We start from the raw sequence: 24,225 nt of genomic DNA, 5'->3' as shown, positions 1-24,225 counted from the left end.
CCTGTACTCTACCGCCTCTTCACATTCTTCTGTCCACCACTCATGCTTCCTTCTCTTGTTATTAGTGGCCAATCGTTTGGATTCTTCTCTAACCTTATCCTTTAAGTTTTCCCATTTACTCTCCACTGTCAGGTTCTTCATGTACTGATCTTGGTTTTTATTCAGCAGTTCTCTGTCGATCTGGTGTGAGTTTGTGTTCGTGTTTCTCCTAGTTCTGTTTGGTATCCATCTACATTTGATTTCAGTAAGATAGTGGTCAGACTCCATTCTGCTGTTTTTCCTGACTTTGGTGTTCATGATCTCTGCATGATTTTTGTCTCGGATCGCTACGTGGTCTATCTGCCTTTCACCAATTCTATGCCCGGACTTACCCAGGTTGTCTTTTTACTCGCCTTGGCTTTGTAGTGTGTGGTCATGATTCTCATCTTGTGTCTTTTGCACAAGTTCGCAAGCCTTTTTCCATTCTTATTTGTTCTCTTGTGTGCAGGGTAATCCCCTACAGGGCCTTTGAATCTCCTTTCAATGCCTAGCTGTGGACTGAAATCCCCCAGCAAGATCGTGACACCTCTCTTGTTTGCTTCCGTTACTACCTTATCCAGCGTGTTCCAGAAGTTCTCTGTCCCTGCCTTGTCTGTTTTGTTCTTATCATCTGTTGGGGCATGTGCATTGACAAGTGTATAAGTTTTATTGCCAATTTTCATCATCAAGTACGACAATCTCTCATTCACACCCTTCCAGTCAATGACACTACTCAAGAAACTTCGGTCTACTATAAACACCGTACCAAACATAAACGGCTGTTGCTTCATCTTGATACCCGGTTTTCCCTTCAAAATCACATATCCTTCTGATTCCACCGTATCTTCATCTCTGAATCTCGTTTCCTGTAGAGCCAGTATGCCGATTCCATGTTCTCTCATTGCATCTAGGACTTGTTTCAGTTTCCCCACTCTGATCATGGTCTGTATGTTGATGGTTCCAAGTTTAAAAGTTCTCTTGGGTCTGATCTTTTGTGACCGGCGTATTGAGGATGTTGAGGTATTGGGGAGCTCCGATTCTCCCTCCGCACACGATACAGGTTCCCCAGAATCCGACAACCTGCTTGCGTCGACTGAGGTCGACGGGGGATTAACCCCTGGGGTAAAGTAGTGATTATAATGTGCTCCATGGTTACTTCACAAGCCGAAGTATTAAGCTGGGCTACCGCAATATCGGTAGCGTTGTTACAACTGAGGTAATGAGCCCCAGAGGGCATTTTATACCTTCTGCCAGGATAATGTTCACCCTAGTTGGTCAGGGCTGGGAGTAGGCATTTCCTCCATACCCCCCTGAATAGCTATGGTTTTCCCGCCAATACTCGGGAGGCTGACTGCAGTGATTTCCCACTGGGCGATGGGGTCGCCACATCCCTACTATAAACGCCGTACCAAACATAAACGGCTGTTGCTTCATCTTGATACCCGGTTTAATATATACATATATAATATTTCGGTGGTATTTTAACGTTTAAAAGATTAGAAAAAGTGTGGTACTGAGGGAGGAAAAAGAGAGGCTTGAGGATGGCTGTAACACATTTAAACTTTACTTCTGTGATATTACTGGTTGTTAATAACCGTAAAGTCGTACCAAGAGAAGCCGGGTGCTTTACATCGTACTAACAGAAGGTAAGTCTTATGATTACAATGGGACAGGAAAGGGGAAAAGGAAGGAAGCATCCATGGCCTTGATTAAGGAACAGATCCAGCATTTGCCTGGTGCGAGGATGCGAAACCACAGAAAACCATTTTCAGGGCTGCCGACATTGGGGTTCGAACCCACTATCACCCAAAATGCAAGCTGACAGCTACATGACCCAAACCGCACAACCACTCACTTGGTGCAGTCCACTCTTGATTTGAAAACAACTTGACCTGCCTCCTTGAATTTGCACACAGCTCTGTTTCTCGAAATAGTTGCTTAACTCTAGCTGTATCTCATCTGGCACTTCTTTACATCTCAGACATTCCCATACACAATCAATAAAAAAAATATATTAAAAAAACTATAACTGTTCTTATCTCAAAATTTTTCAAAGAGCATTCTTGTCAAAAATAAATGAGGCCTAGGATTGATCTGTCTGGTCTAAATCCACATTGTTCTTCCTCAAGTTTAGGCTCAAAACAAATTTTCAGATGTGTAATATGAGAGTTAATGAGTATTTCTGGCATTCATCATTGTAAACAAAGCAAAGAATAATGTTTCAAAATAAATTGTCTGGGGATATAATTTTACAGTCCTATTATTGACATTTAAAGAACAACTAAAAAGTGCTGTTTTATAAATACAGCTGCTGTATTTCCTGTAGCTAAACAACATTACAAGAGTAAAATTTTGGAGAAACTCTGATAAACCATAAAATTATGAAAAACACATACATTTTTCGTGTTAAATGTATCACAATTTTTTAAAAGTAATTTCCTATTAATTCATCTGTCTTTGATTCTTCGGCTGACTGATCTTTGTATTCTGTGGGAGGGTTGTTCTGAAATAGAATTACCTGCTTCAAAGACACATGACTCATATCCATCTACGATCCTTGCCACTATCTTTGCTAACCGCCTTCCATATTCCAGTGTAATGAGTTAGGTGATCAAGATGACTGGTTAACACTGAAACAAATTAGTTTCAGGACTAAATTAGATGCATTTAGTGATTTACGGATCTTAAACAGGCTGATATGGCTAAAGGTGTGACTTGTGGAAATCTAAGATTGCAACACTCATTAAAAACATGCATGGATATTAAAAGGACGTAGCTAGCGGTCAATTCTGAATTTAAGTGTACAAAAGAAGGCACTACCACCTTGAGGAGGGGGTTTACAAACTAAAGGTACTTAACATTCCTATACTAGTCCGTATTCTACATAACCTACCTATTTGGTAATTCAAACTTTAAGACAAAGTTTGGTTAAATTGTGTGCATCTGCATTCTAATGCTGAGCCAATTGGACACATTCCATTGGCTGTGATGATGTGGGGTTTGCTATCTCCATTTATTTGTGCGCACAACCTTTTGATCAAGGAGTTGAAGTTACAGTGGGAGAAGAAAAACCTACCCGTTGTGGTGATGCTAATTCTCAATACATCTCTAAAATGGTTTAAACTGTGAAAAAACTCAGTACATACAACATTTTTAACACATGTGAAATATAGTTATTATATCAATATGTCTGAAATACAAAGGAAGTGTAAAGGTGAACTTCAGATGATGTGATGCTTGCTGTTTAAAGAGGCCTAACATCTAGGTCATCAGCTCATAATGGTACGAGATGGAATGAAATTTACCCACTGACTAGAATTTAAAATAATCTGTGGACCTACACTAATTCGCAATGCCTTATTTTCTTATAAAATTATTTAAAAATAGATTAAAATGTATTAAAATGGAAAAAGGCACTGCCTTTGAAATGAAATCATATACTGTATTTCATTGGAATTAAAATTTTCAAAAACACTTTAAACATACACAAAATGTTATAAGAATAACATATTAAAAACTAAAAACAAATAGAAACTTCACATTTAAACAGGTCAGTATCCCTCAAAAAATGGATGACGAGGTCTGATGACCACTTGCCGTCTCACCTAATGAGAGAAATGGTGCTCGGAAGTTTTAGACTATGGTGCAGATCAGCCAGGTCCATGCACTCCATAAGGATGTGTACTACGGTCAGATTGCCGCCACAAGTACACACTGGGGGACTTCTTGCTTCAGTTAGTAGGAGTGCACTGCTATATCGTGGCCGATCCAAAGACGACAACACCACCACTGCTACAGTACTCTCCGTGAAATTCGAAGGGAAGTCTGCCATACCTCTGCAGTTCCTTCAGTTTTTCTCAGCTTATTTGGAAGAGAGGTGGCCTGCCACTCATTCTCCCATGTAAAAAAGATTACATTACTGGCTTTATGTCTAGCTAATTACTTTTAAGGTTTTTAGAGCACTAAGTGCTGGAATTTTTTTCCCACAATATCTTTTATGTGCCTGTAAATTTACTTACACAAGGAGAGTATATTTAAGCACCTAAAAATACCACTGGACAGGGCTGAGATGGAATGTAAGGCACTTGCACATACATCCATTTAAAAATGGCCGAAACCATTGTCAAATTGAACGTTGTACTTCTTCAGGGTGTCCGCAACACTTTGTGGACATGCAGCACCTGTGGCTTTATCAAGCTCCACACTAGCAGCCAAACACGTGCCCTGGCTGTTTCTTGCTTCCAAAAGACAAAACAACGCATTCAAAACACAGTTACCCGACTTGTCCATAGTTCTGCCTCTGCTTCAGCTGGTGGTTATTTACAGTGGCATCCAGTAGCTTGCACACTGCTAAAATCACTCAAGTAGATTTGGTGACTGATGATCTGACTACAGAATCAACTTTACCGTTTCCCGTTTTGCAATTGAAATTCTAATGATTAGCGGTGATGGAACTAACAATTCTATGAATATTAATACAAGAAAGAGTCTGGATGATGAGTATACTCCAGATGCTAAGAATTTAGAGCCTAATTTATTCTTCAGATTTTACACATAGTTCATCCCAGATTTGAATGTTGATTATGTGTTGAGCCATTTTTGATCCTTGTCTCAGTTCGGTTTTGTCCCGACCTGGGAGCATTTGCCAAAATGGCTCGTTACTGCTTCAAGTTGGACGATCCCGTAACTTCTGTGATAGCACGAAAGATGGCAGTCTTTGTGTTTTCTGTCAGGGATGGTCTAACTTTCCACAGGAATGTATTCTTCCTATTTTCTTTGACTTGGGGAACGTGTGTCCGTTTTAATAAGATATAAGATGGACTCCGTGCATCTAGGAGCAGCATTTTTAATGTACCGAAACGTTTTTAAATGTTTCAAATGGATTTTCTTCTACCATCAGCTGCCTTTCATTGCACGTTGATATTACTTCAGGTAACAATATCATTTAATAACCTCTTTTCTTTATGTTATCTTGGTTGTTGATATCCCTTGTTTACCCTACGATATGAATGAAACATAATTCTCTGTGATTGGTGTGGTTATGTTTATTCTCAATGTTGTGGTCCTCAAATTACTACGTGCGTGTATTCTTTTGCGTCTACCTCCGATCTGTACTGTATGGGCTATTTGTGTCACCGCGAGGCTTCACTCGCTTTGTAAGAATTGCAATCTGGATGGGTTTCGATGTGAATACGGGACCTGCTGATCCCATTGCCAATTATGTTCATGTATACACATGACCCTCATAATTGGGAACCGCCTTCTACCGACCTTGGTGTCGTATTATTGAAGAATTTGAATCCTTGATGGACACTAAGGACCGCTCTGCACTATTACTGTTTGGTTGCCTGACTGTATGTGTGTACGGACGTGAGTGTAAACGGGTGGGGTATCAAGAAGGAATATCTTTATTTGAATTTGGTTTGGTTCTTGTTTTTTAATTTTATTTATCCACCTTATTTTTGGTGCATTTTCCTTTCGGCCTTTGCACCTAGCTTAGCTTCTTTTATCGTTTCTGGCTGACGTGTTTTATCTTTCTTTCATGTATGCACTGAGCGTACTTTTGACCCCTTCCATTATTTTAATTCTGCTCTGGGGGTTCTACGAATAATTATTTCCTTTAGTCTGCTCTTTGATGCGTAGGAGTATTGTTTTTCTTTTGGGGTGACGGATTGTTGTAAAAAAAAAAAGAGAGAGAGAAGAAGAAGAGATGTGTGATATACAGGAGTGGAGATATGTTGAGAAGGTAAAATTAATAACTGCTGGAAAATTAGACCACCTTTTAATTAATGTGGATTGTGTCGGGTTTGTGAGGGAATAATCTGAATGTAATCACACGCTCATAAGCGGTTCATCCGATTGTAAAATAATTTGATTCTGAATTATAGTATACCGTCGCAGTGACACTGTTGCTACATCTCTGTGAAAGGGGAATTACGTATGTATAATTTTTATGTTGATTATCCTTCCTTATTTTGAAATTCATTTACCTTCTCCAATTTCTTAAAAATTTTATTAATTCAATAAAAGTTTCCTTGTTATTTCTTGAATTTCTTGGTACTTTGTTCTGAAAATTAGTCTCTTGGTATTATTCTGCCAGCTCAAGGATTGTAGCTTGTGGCCTTTCCCAGTCGCGATCCGGGCCTCAATATTTAGCTTACGATGATATATTATGCATTGTGTGATTGATCCTATGTGTGCGGGGTGTGGCTCAGTGTTTGTACATTTGTTTAGTTATTAGATGTATTACATTAAGGCTGAAGACAGCCAGCCCAGGCCAAAACTAGCCCCTAGTTTAGTAATGTAATTCAATAATATTGCATATTATAATATTGAAAAAGGTGGACCTTTACGACATTAATTTAATAATTATTATTGTAAAGAATACTGGAGTACAGTGTCGGAACTGCAGTTGACTTTCTGTTGTGCAAACTGCAGACGGCATCTTTGGTGATGAGGGGTCAACCAGGCCACTGTAAGTAAGAGGGTTACTGCACGCATGACTTTTTCTGATGATAAATGCCTTCCCACGCCTTGTGCTCTATCCTGCTTGTGCTGCTGACCAATATGACAGCTCACACAGCACTGACAGACCATGCCGTACGTCACGAATCACTTCCATTGGGAGTGCGGTCACAAAGAGAACTGCTACGACTGTAGGGTTATGTACTTGACTTCAATATTCCACCACATTAATGTCACCAAGGGATAAACAAAACAACCCTGCACAGCACCATGGATGTGAAACAGCATGTGTGTATGCAAGTTGTGATGTGATTTTTTTTTTTTTTGTGAGCAGTGTATAACGGTTGTACTTAGTCTCGTCCTCAACATATTTAAACAATTCTCAACATGTTAGCTGTGAAATTTGTGATTATTCATGTATATTCAACATGGTTATTTTGCATCAGGTTCCATAATCATCACGAGTATAATAAATCCTATTATTTTCCAATTTTAAATAATGTTCTAATTTGTTTTTAGCTTGACACCTGTATTCTCCTACCCTTTAAGCCGCTAAGTTATATATATATATATTATGTCCACTTGATTTAAAGCCCAGCTGACGACCCTGTAGATATATCGCCGGAGACCCGCATGGATAGGGGGCGAGTGCAGTATGATGAATACAATGTATAACAACCATCTCAAGTTCACAGCTAAGAGCCAGAGAAAGAGCTTCATTTGAGACACAGTGCAAGTCCTCTACAGAGCCTCTGTAGCCATGTAAAGGATACTCAAATGCAATGTGGTCGATTGTCTGTTCCTCTTCTCCGCAATCACATTTTGGTAAAGGCTTCCACCACCATTTGAACAGGGTAGTTCCACAGCTACCTTGGCCAAACATAACTCTGTTTAGTGTCCACCACTGTCGTAAGAAAGGAGACATCCATCTGGGTGCTTCCATGGATTCTGATCATGTGGTAACGAGGGTTGCTGATGTCACTGTTCTTTCCAGAGGTCTGATACAATGAAAGAGCTGTCCTGTAGATTACCTGCAGTACATAAAAAAGGGTGTCTGGATTACAGTCGTTTAGCGGATGAAGCTGCTATGCCAGAATGGATAGGGAGGTGAGGACTGTTTTCTACTGAATTTTCTTCCATAAGATAAGGAATGACTGATCTTCTTAGGGATGGAGGAGGTATGTGAATTAGAATGGAGAGAAAGAGATGTTGGTGGAATGTGACTCAGAATGGAAAGCCAGAGAGTGTCTGTTGGTCGAATGCACCGTGTAACGATATGTAATGGTTGGTTCAGGTAGGTGTCTATTAGTCCAGTGTGAGCACTGTTAAGACAGGTTGAGCAGCAGTAATCAGCAACGGAATATGAAAGTGCAAGGGCGGAGGCTCTCCAGACTTGGGCATTAGCACCCTAAGAGATGCCGGCCAGTTTTTGAACAATGTTATTCCTGGTCTTGATCTTGGCTGACACATTTAGAGAGGTGATTCTCGTAGGTCACGGACCTTTCCAGGGTGATTCCAAAGTATTTCAGGTTCTACTGTACTTTAGATTCCTTCCTCTAAATGGTATGGTTGGTTTATACTCAGCAATTCTATTCTGCAAGTGGAAAGTATATACGATTAGGTCTAATGAGAACATCGACTCAAGACTCGTCAAAACCTTGGTGTTGGAAAACTAGTGCAATGTCATCTGCGTGGATGAATTTCCTGGATCTGGTTACTGGGAGATCATATGTGCACAAACTGAATAGGAAGAGGGGCCAATACAGAGCCCTGGGGGAGTCCACCATTTAACTTATGTACTCTACTTCTGAAGTCTTCTGAAAAATCTGAAGTACCTATTACTCAACATGTTACCAAGTAATGTGGTGAATTTCAGGCAAGGGATGATATTAATGGATTTGAGAAAGAGTTTATTTTGCCGTACGGTGTCACATGGAACTGTTCGATCCCAAAAAACTCCTGTGCTTTTCATTTTATTTTCAAAGCCATGAACAGAGTTGATGGATTTAATAATAAAAATGGGGAGTAACAGAGTCCCACTCCCATCTGACAGGCGAGGGACTCCTTGGAAACAACTTGGCGAATGAAATGGAATTCGATGGGGAGCTATCAATATTAATAGGGCTTATGGAAGAAAGAAAGAAAGTGAACTGGCTGAGTCAGCAAAGAGGATGCATCTGGATGTGCTACGAGTAAGTGATATTCAGGTAAGAGGAGATAATGAGGAAGAGATAGGAGATTATAAAGTGTACTTGACGGGCGTAAAAAAAGGGAAGGGCAGAGTGTGGGGTTAGGCTGTTCATCAGAAATACTACTGCACGAAACATAGTTTCCGTTAGGCACGTAAATGAGCGAATGATGTGGGTAGATTTGATAGTTGGAGGAATTAGGACGAGAACTGTCTCAGTGTATTCACAATGTGAGGGTGCAGATGAGGAAGAAATTCACAAGTTTTATAAAGCACTGAGTGACATCATAGTCAGGGTCAACAGCAAGGATAGGATGGTGCTAATGGGTGATTTCAATGCGAGAATTGGAAATAGATCTGAAGGATACGAAAGGGTGATTGGTAAATGTGGGAAAGATATTGAGCATATGGAAGCTAATAGGAATGGAAAACGTTTGCTGGACTTCTGTGCTAGTATGGGTTTAGCAGTTACGAGTACATTCTTCAAGCATAAGGCTATTCACCGCTATACATGGGAGAGTAAAGCAGACCCGGCCAACACCTGGAAACTGCAGATGATGATGACATGGGAGAGTAGGAGTACCAGATCCATAACAGACTATACCTCAACCGAATTCAAATTCAGGAGATCTGTTAGGAATGTATGGGTTTTTCAGGGATTTTCCATGATACAGACCACTATCTGATCTGTAGTGAACTAAGTATCTCTAGGCCTAGGACAGAGAAAGTGAAATCAGTCTGCACACGAATAAGAGTAGAAAATCTCCAGGACAAGGAAATTAGACAGAAGTACATGGTTATGATTAGTGAGAAGTTTCAAACAGTGGACAGTAAGCAGGTTCAGGATATAGAAAGAGAATGGGTGGCATACAGTGATCCTGTAGTTCATAGGTATTCCCTTGCTGATTCTACAACTGTTTGTAAAGATGGGAAAAAGCGAACATCTTGGTGGAATGATAAGGCGAGAGAAGTTTGTAAACGTAAAAAGAAGGCTTATCAGAAATGGCTCCAAACAAGGGCTGATGCAGACATGGAATTGTATGTAGATGAAACAAATAGAGCAAAACAAATAGTTCTTGAATCCAAAAAAAAGTCGTGGGAAGATTTTGGTAATAACCTGGAAAGGCTAGGTCAAGCAGCAGGGAAACCTTTCTGGACAGTAATAAAGAATCTTAGGAAGGGAGGGAAAAAATAATGAACAGTGTTTCGGGTCATTCAGGTGAACTCCTAATAGATCCCAGGGATTCACTGGACAGGTGGAGTAAATATTTTGAAAATCTTCTCAATGTAAAAGGAAATCTTCCTGGTGGTGTCATCAACAACCAAACTCATGGGGAAGAGAAAAATTAAGTTGGTGAAATTACACTTGAGGAAGTGGAAAGGATGGTAAATAAACTCCATTGTCATACAGCAGCAGAAATGGATGAAATTAGACCTGAAATAGTGAAGTATAGTGGGAAGGCAGGGATGAAATTGGCTTCATAGAATAATAAGATTAGCATGGAGTGTTGGTAAGGTACCTTCAGATTGGACAAAAGCAGTAACTGCACCTATCTATAAGCAAGGATACAGGAAGGATTGCAACAACTACCAAAGTATCTCATTGATTAGTATATCAGGCAAAGTATTCACTGGCATCTTGGAAGCGAGGGTACGATCAGTGGTTGAGAGGGAGTTGGTTGAAAACCAGTGTGGTTTCAGACCGCAGAGGGGCTGTCACGATCAGATTTTCAGTATGCACCAGATAACTGAAAAATGCAACGAGAGAAATAGATAGTTGTGTTTATGTTTCGTACATCTCTAGAGAAAGCATGACAGGGTAATGAGGGAAAATATGTTCACTATACTGGGGGACTGTGGGATTAAGGGTAGATTATTAAAATCAATCAAAGGCATTTACGTTGACAATTGGGCTGCAGTGGGAATTGATGGTAGAATGAGTTCTTGGTTCAGGGTACTTACAGGGGTTAGACAAGGCTGTAGTCTTTAACCTTTGTCTTCATAGTTTACACAGAATGTCCGCTGAAAGGTATAAAGTGGCAGGGAGGGATTCAGTTAGGTGAAAATGTAGTAAGCCGTCTGGCCTATGCTGACAACTTTGTCTCAATAGCAGATTGTGCCGAAAGCCTGCAGTCTAATATCTTGGAACTTGAAAATAAGTGCAATGAGTATGTTATGAAAATTAGCCTTTCCAAGACTAAACTGATGTCAGTAGGTAAGAAATTCAACAGAATTGAATGTCAGATTGATGATACAAAACTGGAACAGATAGATAATTTCAAGTATTTAGGATGTGTGTTCTCACAGGATGGTAATATAGTAAGTGAGATTGTTTCAAGGTGCAGTAAAGCTGATGCACTGAGCTCACAGTTTCGATCAACAGTTTTCTGTAAGAAGGAAGTCAGTTCCTGGACGAAACTATCTTACATCGGTCTGTTTTCAGACCAACTTTGCTTTACGGGAGTGAAAGCTGGGTGGACTCAGGATAGCTTATTCATAAGTTAGAAGTAACAGACATGAAAGTAGCGAGAATGATTGCTGATACAAACAGGTGGTAACAGTGGCAGGAGGGTACTCGGAATGAGGGGATAAAGGCTAAGTTAGGAATGATCTCGATGGGTGAAGCTGTACGCATAAACCGGCTTTGGTGGTGGGGTCATGAGAGGCGAATGGATGAGGATAGGTTAATGGCTGTAAAGGAGGGTAAGAGAAGTAAAGGGAGACCAAGACGATGATGGTTAGACTGTTTCTAAAGATTTAAAGATATGAGGTATAGAACTAAATGAGGCCACATCACTAGTTGCAAACAGAAGATTGTGGTGACGTTTAGTAAATTCACAGAGGCTTGCAGACTGAACGCTGAAAGGTATAACGGTCTTTAATGATGATGTATGTGTGTATGTATCTAAATTCATGAATATCTCTATTGCCATAGCCTGTAGGTTAACCCAATGGGTCATAGCGCAATATACTGCATCATAACCAAAGAGCCACTTACAGCAAGATGCAATATACTCATTATCACCATCATCATCATTATTTCCCTTTATCCAGATGGAGCCGGGTAGGGGCATCTGAGCATTCAGTCAAGCATTCTCCATTAAATCACTCCTCAGGTATTTGAACGTCTCCACTACTTCCAGGGGCTTGTCTGCAAGTCTAATCTGACCTTTCCCTTCTTTCTCCCCTCTAGTCATAACAAGAGTTTTACTCTCTTCTACACTTATTTTCAATCCACATTCTTCGCTCTTTCCATTCACCACATCCAACTGTTCTTGAACCTTCATGTCCTCTTCTTCCCAAATCATCACAATATCATCTGCAAATAACATGATGTTCATTTCTCTTCCTCCATATGTTGCTTTTGCTGTTCTCATGATGTTATCCATTACTATTGTAAATAGGATTGGCGACAGAACACTTCTGTCTCAGCCCACTAGTGATTTCGAACCAACTTGTCCTGCCAACTTGTGTTTGCAAGCAACTACAAAATTCCTTGTACACTGCCATGATCATTTTTATTAATCCCTGTTCAATTCCTTTTTGCACCGGACTGTCCAAAACTTTAGTCCTGGGGACACTGTCATATGCCTTTTCAATGTCAATGAATGTCATCACCATATCATTCTCATACTCCCATTGCTTTTCCGAAAGTTCTCTCATAATGAAAATGGGCTCTATTGTTGACCTTCCAGTTCTGATATCAAACTGATTTTCAACTCTCAGCCTTATCCCCCTTTCCAGTATCCTCTCCATTATCTTAGCAACATGGGATATCAGAGGAATTCCCCTGTAGTACTTCAATACCTTCTTATCACCTTTAACTGGGATGATTATTCCTTTTTACCAATCCTCAGAGACCTCCTTATTCTCCCAGACAATCCTGAGAACTCTATATGTCCAATGCAGGCCTACAGCTCCAGCTGCCTTTATCATCTCCACTGAAATTTCATCTATTCCAGCAGTTCTTCCATTCTTCATCCTTCTTACTGCCATTTCAATTTCATTCATTGTAATTTCTTTATCCATTTCTTCATCTACTAATTGCCTTTCCTGGTCATCCATTGAATGACTGCCATTAGTTCTCATGTTCAGCAACTTCTGAAAATACTCTCCATCTATTTCTTATTTCTTCTGGCTTGTTAATATTATGCCACAAATCTGGTGTTTACTTCATCTCTCTTTTTGTTTCTTAAAATACCATACAGTAATTTCTTGCTGCCCTGCATATCATCCAACAATTTCTGTATGAATAAGGCCCAGCTTTTCCTCTTTTCTTCCTCCACTACTTTCTTGGTCAAATTCTTTGCCTCCATGTATTTTCTTTGACTTTCTTCAGTCTTAGATGTTTTCCATGCCTTCCATGACATTTTCTTTTTCCTTCACTTTAATCTTTACCCTATCATTCCAACAGTGTGTCTCTTTGTCTTTCACATTTCCTGATTTTCTACCAGGTACCTTTCCTGATAATCCAACCAGTGCTTCCTTAAATCTTCTCTATTCATCTTCAACATACCCATCTCCATCCTGGGTACCAAGGGTATTATTTCCCTTTGAAATTCTTCTTGTATGCTTTTCTCCTTGAACTTCCACACTTTAATTCTTTCCTCTCTTCTTAATGGGGGTTTTTCAATCTTTCTCAATTTCAATTTTCCTATCACAACTCTACCATCTCCACCAAAGGCTTCTTCAGACATGGCTGTAACATCTAAAAGGTTCTTCCAGTGTTCTTTGTCTATGATTATATAATCAATCATGGTCCTTGTTTCTTTGTGTCCCCAATCATACCTTGTAATCTTCTGACTGTTCTTCCTAAATCACGTGTTTCCAACAATCATTTGGTTCCTCTTGGAAAAATCCACCAAAAATTTGCCTTCTGGATTTAAATTTCCATATCCAAAAAGCCCTACAACATCTTCCTTTCCTTGTCTTTCCATTCCAACTTGTGCATTTAGATCTCCCATCAATAGCACTTCCTTATCTTTTACCTGTCTCCCCACTTCCTCTAAAGAGTCCTCTAGATGTTCATCTATGCAACCGTTTGTGGGGCATACAACTGAAATACAACTTTCAAGCCATTTTCAAACTGGAGTCTCATCACCATCCTGTCACTGAAGCATTTTGTATATTCAACATAGGCTATTCCTGGATTTCTTTTCCAAGTATGATGGCCACTCCATTTTTTGTCTCAGGTCGTCCGCTGTAATACAGCCTGTATCCTTCTTTCAGAGGAATCACTCCCGTACCCATCTTCTAGGTCTCACACAGTCCAAGTATTGCTATATCTTTTTCTTTCATGAAGTCAACCAGTTCTTCTGTCTTTCCCATCAGTGTCAGGACATTTGCTGTTGCAATCTTGATGTAGATTGGTGCTGGTTGCCCATTTCTCACAGTTCCCCCAACACCCGAAGAGCTGCGCATCACTTTTAGCAGGGGATGCCCTAACCTTTTCCAAGGCACCATATCTACTTTATCCATATAGGCTATTTTTACGATGGGCTCACCACACCCAAAGGCATTTTATACCTACAGCCAGGTTCAAAATTGGGCCGGCCCTAACATGGAGACAGATGCCTTTCGTAGCCGCTCCTCTGAAGTACAGACACTACGGGTTTGCCCCTTCCACCATCTCCACCATACTGAAGTCCACCTTCTCCGCTGTAGATGTCTTCACTCGTAACCCTGAGCTGGGACCCATACCAGATGTTACATACCAGGTCAGTGTGCTCTGGGACTCACACAGGCAGGGGCGCCACTCCCTAGGTAGGGCTGCGTCCGAAGAGGGTCCCTACCTGCTACCAGCAATATACTACATGTCTAAATTCCGAGCGTCATATATTTGCTTCTCTATATCGCTTAGCAATGATTCAAAAACATACGGTATCTGACATCTATTTGCTCCGTTACTGAAGTTTGGGCTTGTTTGTATCCTCATGGAAAGTTTTGTAAACTTACTTTTTATATGTGAATATCTACCATTTTCAGGAATCAACTACTAGCTGACGAACATGGCTGTACCAGATAGTAAAGAAGTGTTCGAAATGTTGATGAACGATGGAACTGAGGGTTCTGATTTTGCCGGCATGGATGAATAAGTTGATGACGATATCCTTCCTGAAGATATCGTAATCAAGAGTGAAGGAGTAAGTGATAGTGACAAAGAAGAATTGATGATGATGATGATGATGATGATGATGATGATGCCTGTTGTTTAAAGGGGCCTAACATCAAGGTCATCAGCCCCGAATGGTACAAAATGAAATGAAATGGAATGACAAATTAAAAGCCCAAAATCCTCCACTGACCAGAATTCAAAATGTGAGGACGAAGAATGAATGGATGGATATGAATTTAAAACGATCAGTGGAACCGACCCACAGTGCCCCACATGCACAGAAGCTGGCGTACAACAATAGTATTACTGACCAAGGGACTGCTGCTATAGCACGATACTGAATCAATGATACTTGTAGTCAAAAGGGGTCCAAAATCCAAGTCATCGGCCCCTCATAATGGTATCATATAAATTATAAACAGGAGAGTTTTCCATCTATTCAATACATAGTTGTATTTACAATGTTATTTACATTACATGGGACTAGTTTCAACCCTACTCAGGGTCATCATTGGCCATATTTCAACACACACAACATTTGACAAAATCCTAAAACTTGTTTCTAAGCGGTAAGAACCTTATGAATATATAATTTACAATATGATGTGTGGTTGAAATGGGCAGGTGCTACGGCGCTCCAAAAATGTTGCAAATGAAAGTGAAATGTTACGGGTGACACAGGTGAGCAATATATAATACAAGTACACTAAACATGCTAAAAAGTCTGGGTATAAAAGTAAAAATGAGATGCTCTGTGTTGTAGGTCAATTTCAGTAAGATTTTAGACACATGGTGTATCAGATGGAATTCAGTAGGTCCTGGTAATACATAACGGTTGTGGACCGAGTGCTATGTTACTAAGAATGAACACAATATAACATGACAACTATAATAAAAATATACAAGTATGTACAAGGTTTGAGTAACAAATGTGTAGATGTTACTCTCTAGAAGGATCTGTGAAGAGTTGATTATACACTGTATCAACTTAAGCAGAAAATTTGATACTTGGTGTATTAAGTAACCAAGCTATGTTGATAGGGCAGCATGGTTGATTGTTGGAAATGTGCAGACTGATATGAAGTTTTAGAATTCTTCTTGAGAAGAAAGTAGACACCATGGTGATACTAATGGGTGGAACTCTCAGTTCATAGCGGAACCAAATTGGACCTCGTGCGACGGTGTGTGCAGCTTAGCTGATAGTGTAATGTAAATAACATTGTAATTACAACTATATATTGAATAGGTGGAAAACTCTTCTGTTTATAATTTATATGTTAACTCAGTTCAATACGGACCAACAACATGAAGTTCATAACCATACTCATAATGGTACTTATCGCTAGAAAAATAGAACCATGGTACTTGTCATGTTGCGGTACTAATCAAAAGTAGCGTAGATTCGCGGTATTCCACACATTATGGTACTACTCACAGGTAATGAAATTCGCACATGTATTACAGACCTCACATTGCGGCGCCATTTACCGGCAGCGCAAACCTATGGGGTTCATCACCTAAGTGTACTGACCACAGGGACTCCTACTATCCCGTGGTGTTCCCTATACAGTGGGTACTAATCATAGGCAAGCCAGAACCATGGGTTCCCTCATCCCATGGTGTCGCTCCTATAGTGCTACTAATCACAGGTACTGTAAAAGCCGTCGCGCACTTATTTGCTACTAATCACGAACCTATTTGGTACCTAACATAGTGGTACTACGTGCAAGTAAAAGCGACCCATGGTGTCCCCCGCGTGGTGTTACTAATCAAAAGTAGTTTCAAGGTTCTAATAAAATCATCCCTTGGTCGCCCCTTTTAGTCACCTCTTACGACAGGCAGGGAATACCGTAGGTGTATTCTTCGTCTGTGTCCCCCAACCACAGAGGGTTGTGTGTTTGGTCCGCGAGAGGTATTTTATTTCCCTCAAGTCCGCCGACAAGCCAGTTAGGACCCCCCCCCCATCCGCCTCCTGGGACGCGCCACGTGGAAGTATCACCTCTCCCCCTGCTACGCCAGGGTAGCAGGTTCGTGGCAAAGAAGAATTACACCACCGTCTACAAAGAGGGAGAAAACTTATATCACACACAGTTCATGAAAAATAATTATCCAGGAGTTTTCCCCCACAGTACAGGTTTACTTTTACGTATTATCGTACCAAGGGTTCATGTAAACAAACGTAACACAGAAGAATAACAATACTGGTTGATCCTCAATCCTATATTTTTGTGCCTCATGCTCTGTAATCATTATAAAGCAAGTCAACAGTTCTTTCATTTCAATACCAACAGTCCGTAACCTCAAGATGACAAACTCAATTAAATCAGCCCAAAAGGAGAACCAGGAGGACCATTCACTGGTGCAAAGACTATAACAATGTACTGTATCTAGCACTTTATTTTGAGGAATACCATAAAAAATCATATTAACTATGAACACTGTGTGAAAGGAGAATTTACGAGCCAACTATCCCCTTCTAGCAACGTGAATAAGGACTGGAAAACACTGACGGGATAGGCCTCATGATCAATGCAAGAGGAGCAGTACCCAAGTTGTTCAAAGAATTTCGCTCAAGATTCGTGTGGTTCTCAAAGCCTTGAAAGGTTTGCCGTCAATAATGAGGCACACTCTACAGTTATTAATGTAATCAATATACAGTAGAAGTCCGTTATAGCGAGAATTCATAACAGCGAAAAATTTACTCGCTATAACGGATTGTCGTTATATCCGATTTTTGCATAAAAGTCGGAAAACCCTTCATGCACTTTAAAATCGGTATGAAACGGCAATCAGTTTGTTCAAAACTTGCGTTTCCGCAGATGATATCCACACTACGGCTTACTTGTTTGTTATTTTTCGTAATCCGATACTACGTAAACGTGTATGTTTAATTTCATTCTGAAAAAAATATAGTTCCGTATTTCTCCGAATCCAAGATGAACCCCACTTTTTACTTCAAAAAATTTTAATCAGGCTCAAAAAGAAGTTTGTAAAATCATACAGGCCTACGCATTTTTAGACTATTTTTAGACGCCGAACATTTACTTTCGTCACGCCGTATTTCATTTTTTTTATGCGGCTGCACAATTATTCTTTATTTCCGCGGGTTAAGGGACCATTAACTTAACATTGGCATCATAATACCGAAGAGAAGTCGTTGAAAATTTGCCGGCAATACAACGATCCATCAGGAAATTATTCTTGCTGTCTATAAAACTGTTATTTTAACGCAGCGTCAGATATAACCGGCTACCGTTACACGCACGTCTCGCTTGTCGGGTGCGACCAAATTCAACGGCTAGCGATGTATAGGCCTAATCGCGAACGCTGAAAGTCAACGGACGAGTTTATTGCGCCACGGTATGGCCAACCGCCCTTGCGTTTTTCGTGCACATACCTCACAATTTCATCATCGACTTCTTTAAAGCGTCCTAGTTGCGGACCACTGAATGCATTTTTTTGTACAGTACGCATTTTTTTAGCTCTTTGTCTTCAAGCTAACGCCAAATATTGGCTTTAGTTAGGCCTATGCCGTATTTTCTTGCGGCTGCACAATTATTCTACATTTCCGAGTGTTTAATAAACATTAACTTAAAATTGGCATCAAAATATTGACTAGAACCCATTGAAAATTTGCCGGCAATACCTTTTCCACGTATCTTTACAATACGACTATCCATCACGAAAATATTCCTGCTGTCTATAAACCTTAATTTTGCTAAGCGTCGATTACAATAGACGTGTTATGACTCTGCCACTGAGTAGCCATGGCTTTTCTAAGAATTCGAAGGGTTGCATGTTTTGATGCCATTCTGCAGATTTGAGAAACACACAGGTACTGTACACTGTACAACCGGTAGCGATGTGTAGTAAAGAGGCGGTCGTTTATTGTCAATGAGTTCTGTGCACGTGTGAAAAGAAGCAGCATGGTTACCGCGGTAGTTGCCAGTGATATCCATTAACTCACTGTTAGGCCGCGAATGCAACAACCCTTGAGTTTTCGCATGAGATCCTGCGGGAAAAAAAAAAAAAAAAGTCTTGGATTCGGAGAAATACGGTATCACTCCAGAGATTTCTGAGGCAAACACCTCAGATTTCTTCTTCAAACAGCGTCACCTAACCTAACCGTATATGTAGCTTACCATGAAAACATATTTGAAACGCATGTAGAGAAATAACCTCCTCGCGAAAAATTTACATGTAAATAGCTGTAACTAGACGCGAGAATATATGAAACATCCTCTGAAATCAGTGATGTACTCTGCCATATCTTGAGGTGTATGACATTCTTACGTAATTTCCGTATATAACACTAAAATTAAGATATCGTTTATTCAGTATTTTTACTAGTTAACAACTGCTATCGGCCACGTTATTTACGCATTTATTACGAAAACGTGTTATACTCTTTCATTTCAAATTTTCTTTAGAAAACAGCAGTTGATGGGTATTACTAATCAACTCCAACATCGCCTTTGAATGTCAACGAGAGAGCTCGCAAATGCACAAAGTGAGAAAATTGTACCGTACCGAAGATGATCGATCGCATTTTGTTGCAAACGTTTCAGTTTTCTTATTCAAACAGCGTCACGTATCCTACGTACGATGAAAACACACTTCAAGCGCCGGTAGAGAAATTATACCTTTCTCGCTATACATTTTCATAATAGCCTTTCCGTAATTTAACCAGACGCGACAAAATACAAACTAACCTATGAAATCAATTAAGCACTCTGCCATATCTCGAGGTGTATCCCATTCTTACTTAATTGCAGTATTTAGCCTCAAAATTAAGCGGTCGTTTAGTCAGCCTTAATTTTTAACGAGTTAACAACCGTTATCGGACACGTTATTTACGCATTTATTACGAAAATATGCCCTCTTTCATTTCGAATTATCCTTACGGAACAGCTGTCGACGGATATTATTAATCGACTCCGACATCGCCTTCGAATGTCGACGAGAGAAATCGCTAGTGCACATAGCGAGGAAACGATGCCGAAGGTAATCGATCGCATGCAATATCATCGCTGGGGTGCATAAATATTGGTAATGGAAAAAATCACGCGCTCTTAATCGCTCGTAATAACGGATGCGCCAGTGATAGGGTTCTCGCTGTAACCGAAGGACGATACACAGTTTAATATAGGAATTTTGAAGGGACCGAAAAAAGTCGTCGCTATAACGGAGTTCTCGTTATATGCCGTACTCGCTATAGCGGACTTCTACTGTACTTTATCCTCATGGGGGAAGTGTTCATTCTCTGAATATATTTGCGTGTGCGTGCAAGTATGTATGTATGTATGTATGTATGTATGTATGTATGTATGTATGTATGTATGTATGTATGTATAATTAAGCCATTTAAAAAAATATAATCTACTACGTGCCTCTACAGTAATAATGGGATTTATTTAGAAGTGTGCAAAAACCTAAACTATGGGGTGTCAGTGCCCTATAAACCTGACTCTCAAAGGGTTTGAGATAAAAAGAACCAGTTGTTTCTGTAACTTTCTTTGTGAAGAATTTTTACATAAAACTAACATTTCCAGAGATAGCACGTAATTTGTGAAAAATGCAATAATTCTGTTTTAACCACTTTCTTGTGATGTCGCCACAAACGAAGGAACAGGCAGACAAATATTGAACTGAACCCATTTTCAACTTTCATAGATCTAATTTGAGATAAAAACAAACTATGAGGCAAAAATATGAAATGTACAGTCAATATTATATTTATATAAAGGGAGATGAGTAATGTAGTAAAGGCAGACTTTGGAGGCAATGACATCTATATAATGTTTTCAAGGTTAGACGTTTGAATGCAGTTGAAGCACATTGTTGATAGTACCTGAAAATGTATGCAAAAAGTTAACTTCTGAGACCCACCTGTTATCCGAATGAAGCGATGATGAATTGGTGCATTGTCCGTTGTTGTTGTTGTTATGATTACGACTATGAGACATGAACGGAGTCATATCTAAATGTTCTGGGAATGCAATGAACGTGGAGATCTTCTTGTGGAAGCGACTGGAATGTTCAAATCTCTGAAAGGAATTGGAAAGAGAATGATTAACTCGATACCCTTTGCTCAAAGACAAATAAAATCAAAATAAGACTTGTTGGCGGGAATGTATAGTAAAGAATTAAGGAGGTTCAAACCTCTACAAAGATTCTGAGGACATTTTCAGATCATAACAAAATATAAGCACAAAAACCCAAAGAGCAATAAATGAACAACAAATATGAAGTATGAAAATCTAAAATACAGTATTTCTTACTCTACAGGTAAAAGTAACTTAACCTCTACATCCGTTATTTAAGGAAATATTTACGATAATGAAGATAATCTACAAAACAGATTGCAATACAACATGACCATGTAGGAATACAAGGAACAATACTAATTCTCATCGAATAGTCACTGGACTTATAATCTCACAGCTGGGCTGACCTCCTCCATAGACAAAGAATAAGGTACAGGAATTTCAAGATAGAGGGACTAAACATGGCAGAGTTATGAGCTGTAATTCAATCCCCTTTTCACTCTTACATATATAACTTGTTTTATTGCACAGAACAAATTTTAAGTTTGCACTTAGAAAATTCTAAAGAGAACAGTCTTACAAAACACAGAAAGACAAAAATTACTAACACACTTCTAGAATCACATTATATAATTTATCTACTACAAGGGTTTATGCATGGAAACATTGGTGTGTCAATAATGTGAATGAAATGAAAGAGTTAATCTGTTTCTATTTCATTTATTTGTCACCAAACATTGATTGATTGTTGAATGCAAGGATATGGTAAGAGATGTATGAAATGTAAGGTTTACACGTTGCACTGATTCTACGGGTGTCCTATGGCCTCACTCAACGTGACAATGGCATCTGCCTCCATAATGGGTGCTCCCTTGATGTACTCTCGACCACACTGTCTACTACTTAAAAAGATTTACAAATAAAATCTTCTACAAACACTTTCCACCTCCAAGAGATTCAGCACCTGTGTCATCTTCCTCCCTCCTGAAAGTCGAGCCACGCTCGACCATTACCATAATACTACTGCGGGGGGGGAAGGCGATCACTTCAGGAAACTTGCTCACCATAGTACAGATTAGTAAAGATACATAACAGTCACCTCACTAACAACCATGATTATCTTTAAGTTGAACTTCCAACAATTAAAAAACACTGTCACTACACCCAAGGGTCCTTTCAGTAGCCTGAAGTTTACGGTTTACCTATAAGTACCACATAAATGTCCACACGGATAATCATACTACAATTCAAAATGCCTTTCGAGCCTAGTAAAATTTCTTCGACTATTTCAACTCTGTCCACAGAAAGGATGTACACTCATTCTTTCTGCCCATTGTCAGTAATCCAGAACCTTTTCGCTTTCTTGCAAGACAGCGTTCAAGGCCTCCTTCTTAGCAAGGTTACAGACTAAGTCTATGTTGCACCACTTTTCACACCAATCATAGGATCGAAGTTGCACAGCTAGGCCCTAGGTTCTTGCTGATGATGTGGCTGCTGACACGGCCGTTTGCCAACAGCCTCCATTCAAGTTCAGTCCAAACCAGGTAGCTAGGTAAGTTGCAGTCCAGCCGTATCTTGCATCAAATACGCAGATGGGTGAGACACCGTCCAGTCAGACTGCCTCCATTAGGACATTTGTCACAGGCTTGTGGTGCCGGATGGTAACGCCCAAGGTATACAGTGTGCCTCAATACTTGGCACTTTAGGTTGCCATCAGAAGAGGTTGGTCACTGCAGCCACTGTAACACAAACCAACACGCAGCAGACAGTGGAATACATGAGGCAAAACTATGCAGCTGGGCTCTAAGTTCTTGGAGAAAAACAGTTTTCAAGCAGTGTTAGAGGTCGTTCTTTTAATTCACTGAGATGCATAGTCACCCCCCCCCCCCCCTCCTCGCACACCAGGGACATCAGGGCACCTAGCCCCAGGGCAAGCACTATCTATAATCCATATATTTGACAAGTTTACGGTGGGGGTGAAAGGAAACTACAGGAGTTTACCCTAAGCCTGAAAAGTTAGGGGAATAAATTCCAATCAGTGACCCTAAACAAAAACCTACCTAACTTATTATACTAAATCCATTACACTAAGGGAGATAAGTGCTAGAGGATAGCTAAATTATTAACCTACACAATTACTTACAACTACCTTACAACAAAACTCTTTACCTTACAACTAAACTCTTACAAATACCTTAATGAAACTTTTCATTACCTTACAACTAAAATCTTACAAATAGCTTACAACTAAATCTACATGGTCACCAACAATGGTATTTACCCCTCCATACACAACTTAAGGTACCTTCACCTGGGAGAGGTGACTCTGCTGATCCTTTTCCTTTCGGGATCGCTCACCAATAGTGACACCAGGGTAAGGAACTTTCGCCTGTGGTTGTAATTATGCTGGACCTTAGTGTAATAAACCTTTAAGTTCTTTCGTGCACGGTGCGAATTAGCTCAGATCTTTTCTGGGCTGGCATCATCAGGCAGAAGATCATTAACTACCACAGATTAGGTAGTGGAGAACTTGGAGTAAAAGCCAACATTAACGAAGCAGGGGTTTGCTTGTGGCTTTCATGGATGGCAGTGTTAAATGCAAACGACAACCAATTTAGTGATGAATCCCACTTGGAGTGGTCAACAGAGTGATAAGTGATGAGGGCAGATCGCAGGTTACGATTCACTCTCTCAGCATAATTTGGCCTCAGGTAATACGGGGTAGTAGTTACATGAGCAATGGATAGATCAAAACAGAAATTCCGGAATTGAACAGAAGTAAAGGCTCTTGCATTATCACTTAAAAAAATTGACAGGGTCCAAAAGAAGCAAATATCTGTTTCAAGCACGAGATGGCGGTGTTGGCGTTAGCCATACGAGTGGGGAACAGCCACGTAAAACGCGAAAAGGCATCAACACACACAAGTATGAAACGATGGCCGTTACATGATCTCAGGAAAGGACCGATGTAGTCAATGAACCTCTCCATTGGATGAGAAGCTTGCTCGGAAGACAAGAGACCTAGACGAGTATTCGGGGCAGGTTTACTGATGTTACAAGTCTTACAAGATTTGACAAGGGTACAGGTCTCTCTATCCATGGATTTCCAAATGAAATGCTTACGAATTTTCTCTCTCGTTTTGCAAACACCCAGATGACCACCCCACTGGAGATTCATGAAAATACTTGAAGAGAGCCGGGACTAGGTTAGTTGGGACTACAATTTTGGGGTCTCTGCAACCGCGAGCAGGACAACACAAGACACCATTCTTAAGGACATAAGGCTTAACATGTTCACCGGATTTAATGCTATCGATAATAGCTTTTAACTCAGCGTCGTCCTCCTGATGTTTGATTATATCTTTGAAAAGGAAGGGAGAGTCAGTGAGAAC

At 40.0% G+C, this 24,225-nt stretch overlaps 1 protein-coding gene across 5 annotated transcripts in view; it reads right to left on the bottom strand.

Moving 5' to 3' along the window:
• The window catches only part of not (non-stop), a 239,444-nt gene that overhangs the window by 124,711 nt on the left and 90,508 nt on the right, over window positions 1-24,225 (bottom strand). For 4 of the 5 annotated variants that reach the window (XR_010860538.2, XM_067149840.2, XM_067149841.2 and 1 more), the window contains one exon: window positions 20,676-20,833. Coding sequence is in view for 4 of the 5 variants with exons in the window: in XM_067149840.2 (XP_067005941.1) it covers window positions 20,676-20,833 (158 nt within the window). In the remaining variant the exon portion in view is untranslated. Of the gene's footprint in view, window positions 1-6,870; window positions 7,515-20,675; window positions 20,834-24,225 lie in introns of those variants that run through there. The other variant, XM_067149843.2, reaches the window with a different exon arrangement.

The sequence above is a fragment of the Anabrus simplex genome, chromosome 6 (assembly GCF_040414725.1).
Source record: "Anabrus simplex isolate iqAnaSimp1 chromosome 6, ASM4041472v1, whole genome shotgun sequence".
NCBI classification, from domain to species: domain Eukaryota; kingdom Metazoa; phylum Arthropoda; class Insecta; order Orthoptera; family Tettigoniidae; genus Anabrus; species Anabrus simplex.
This window is presented reverse-complemented; position numbering and strand designations above follow the sequence as displayed.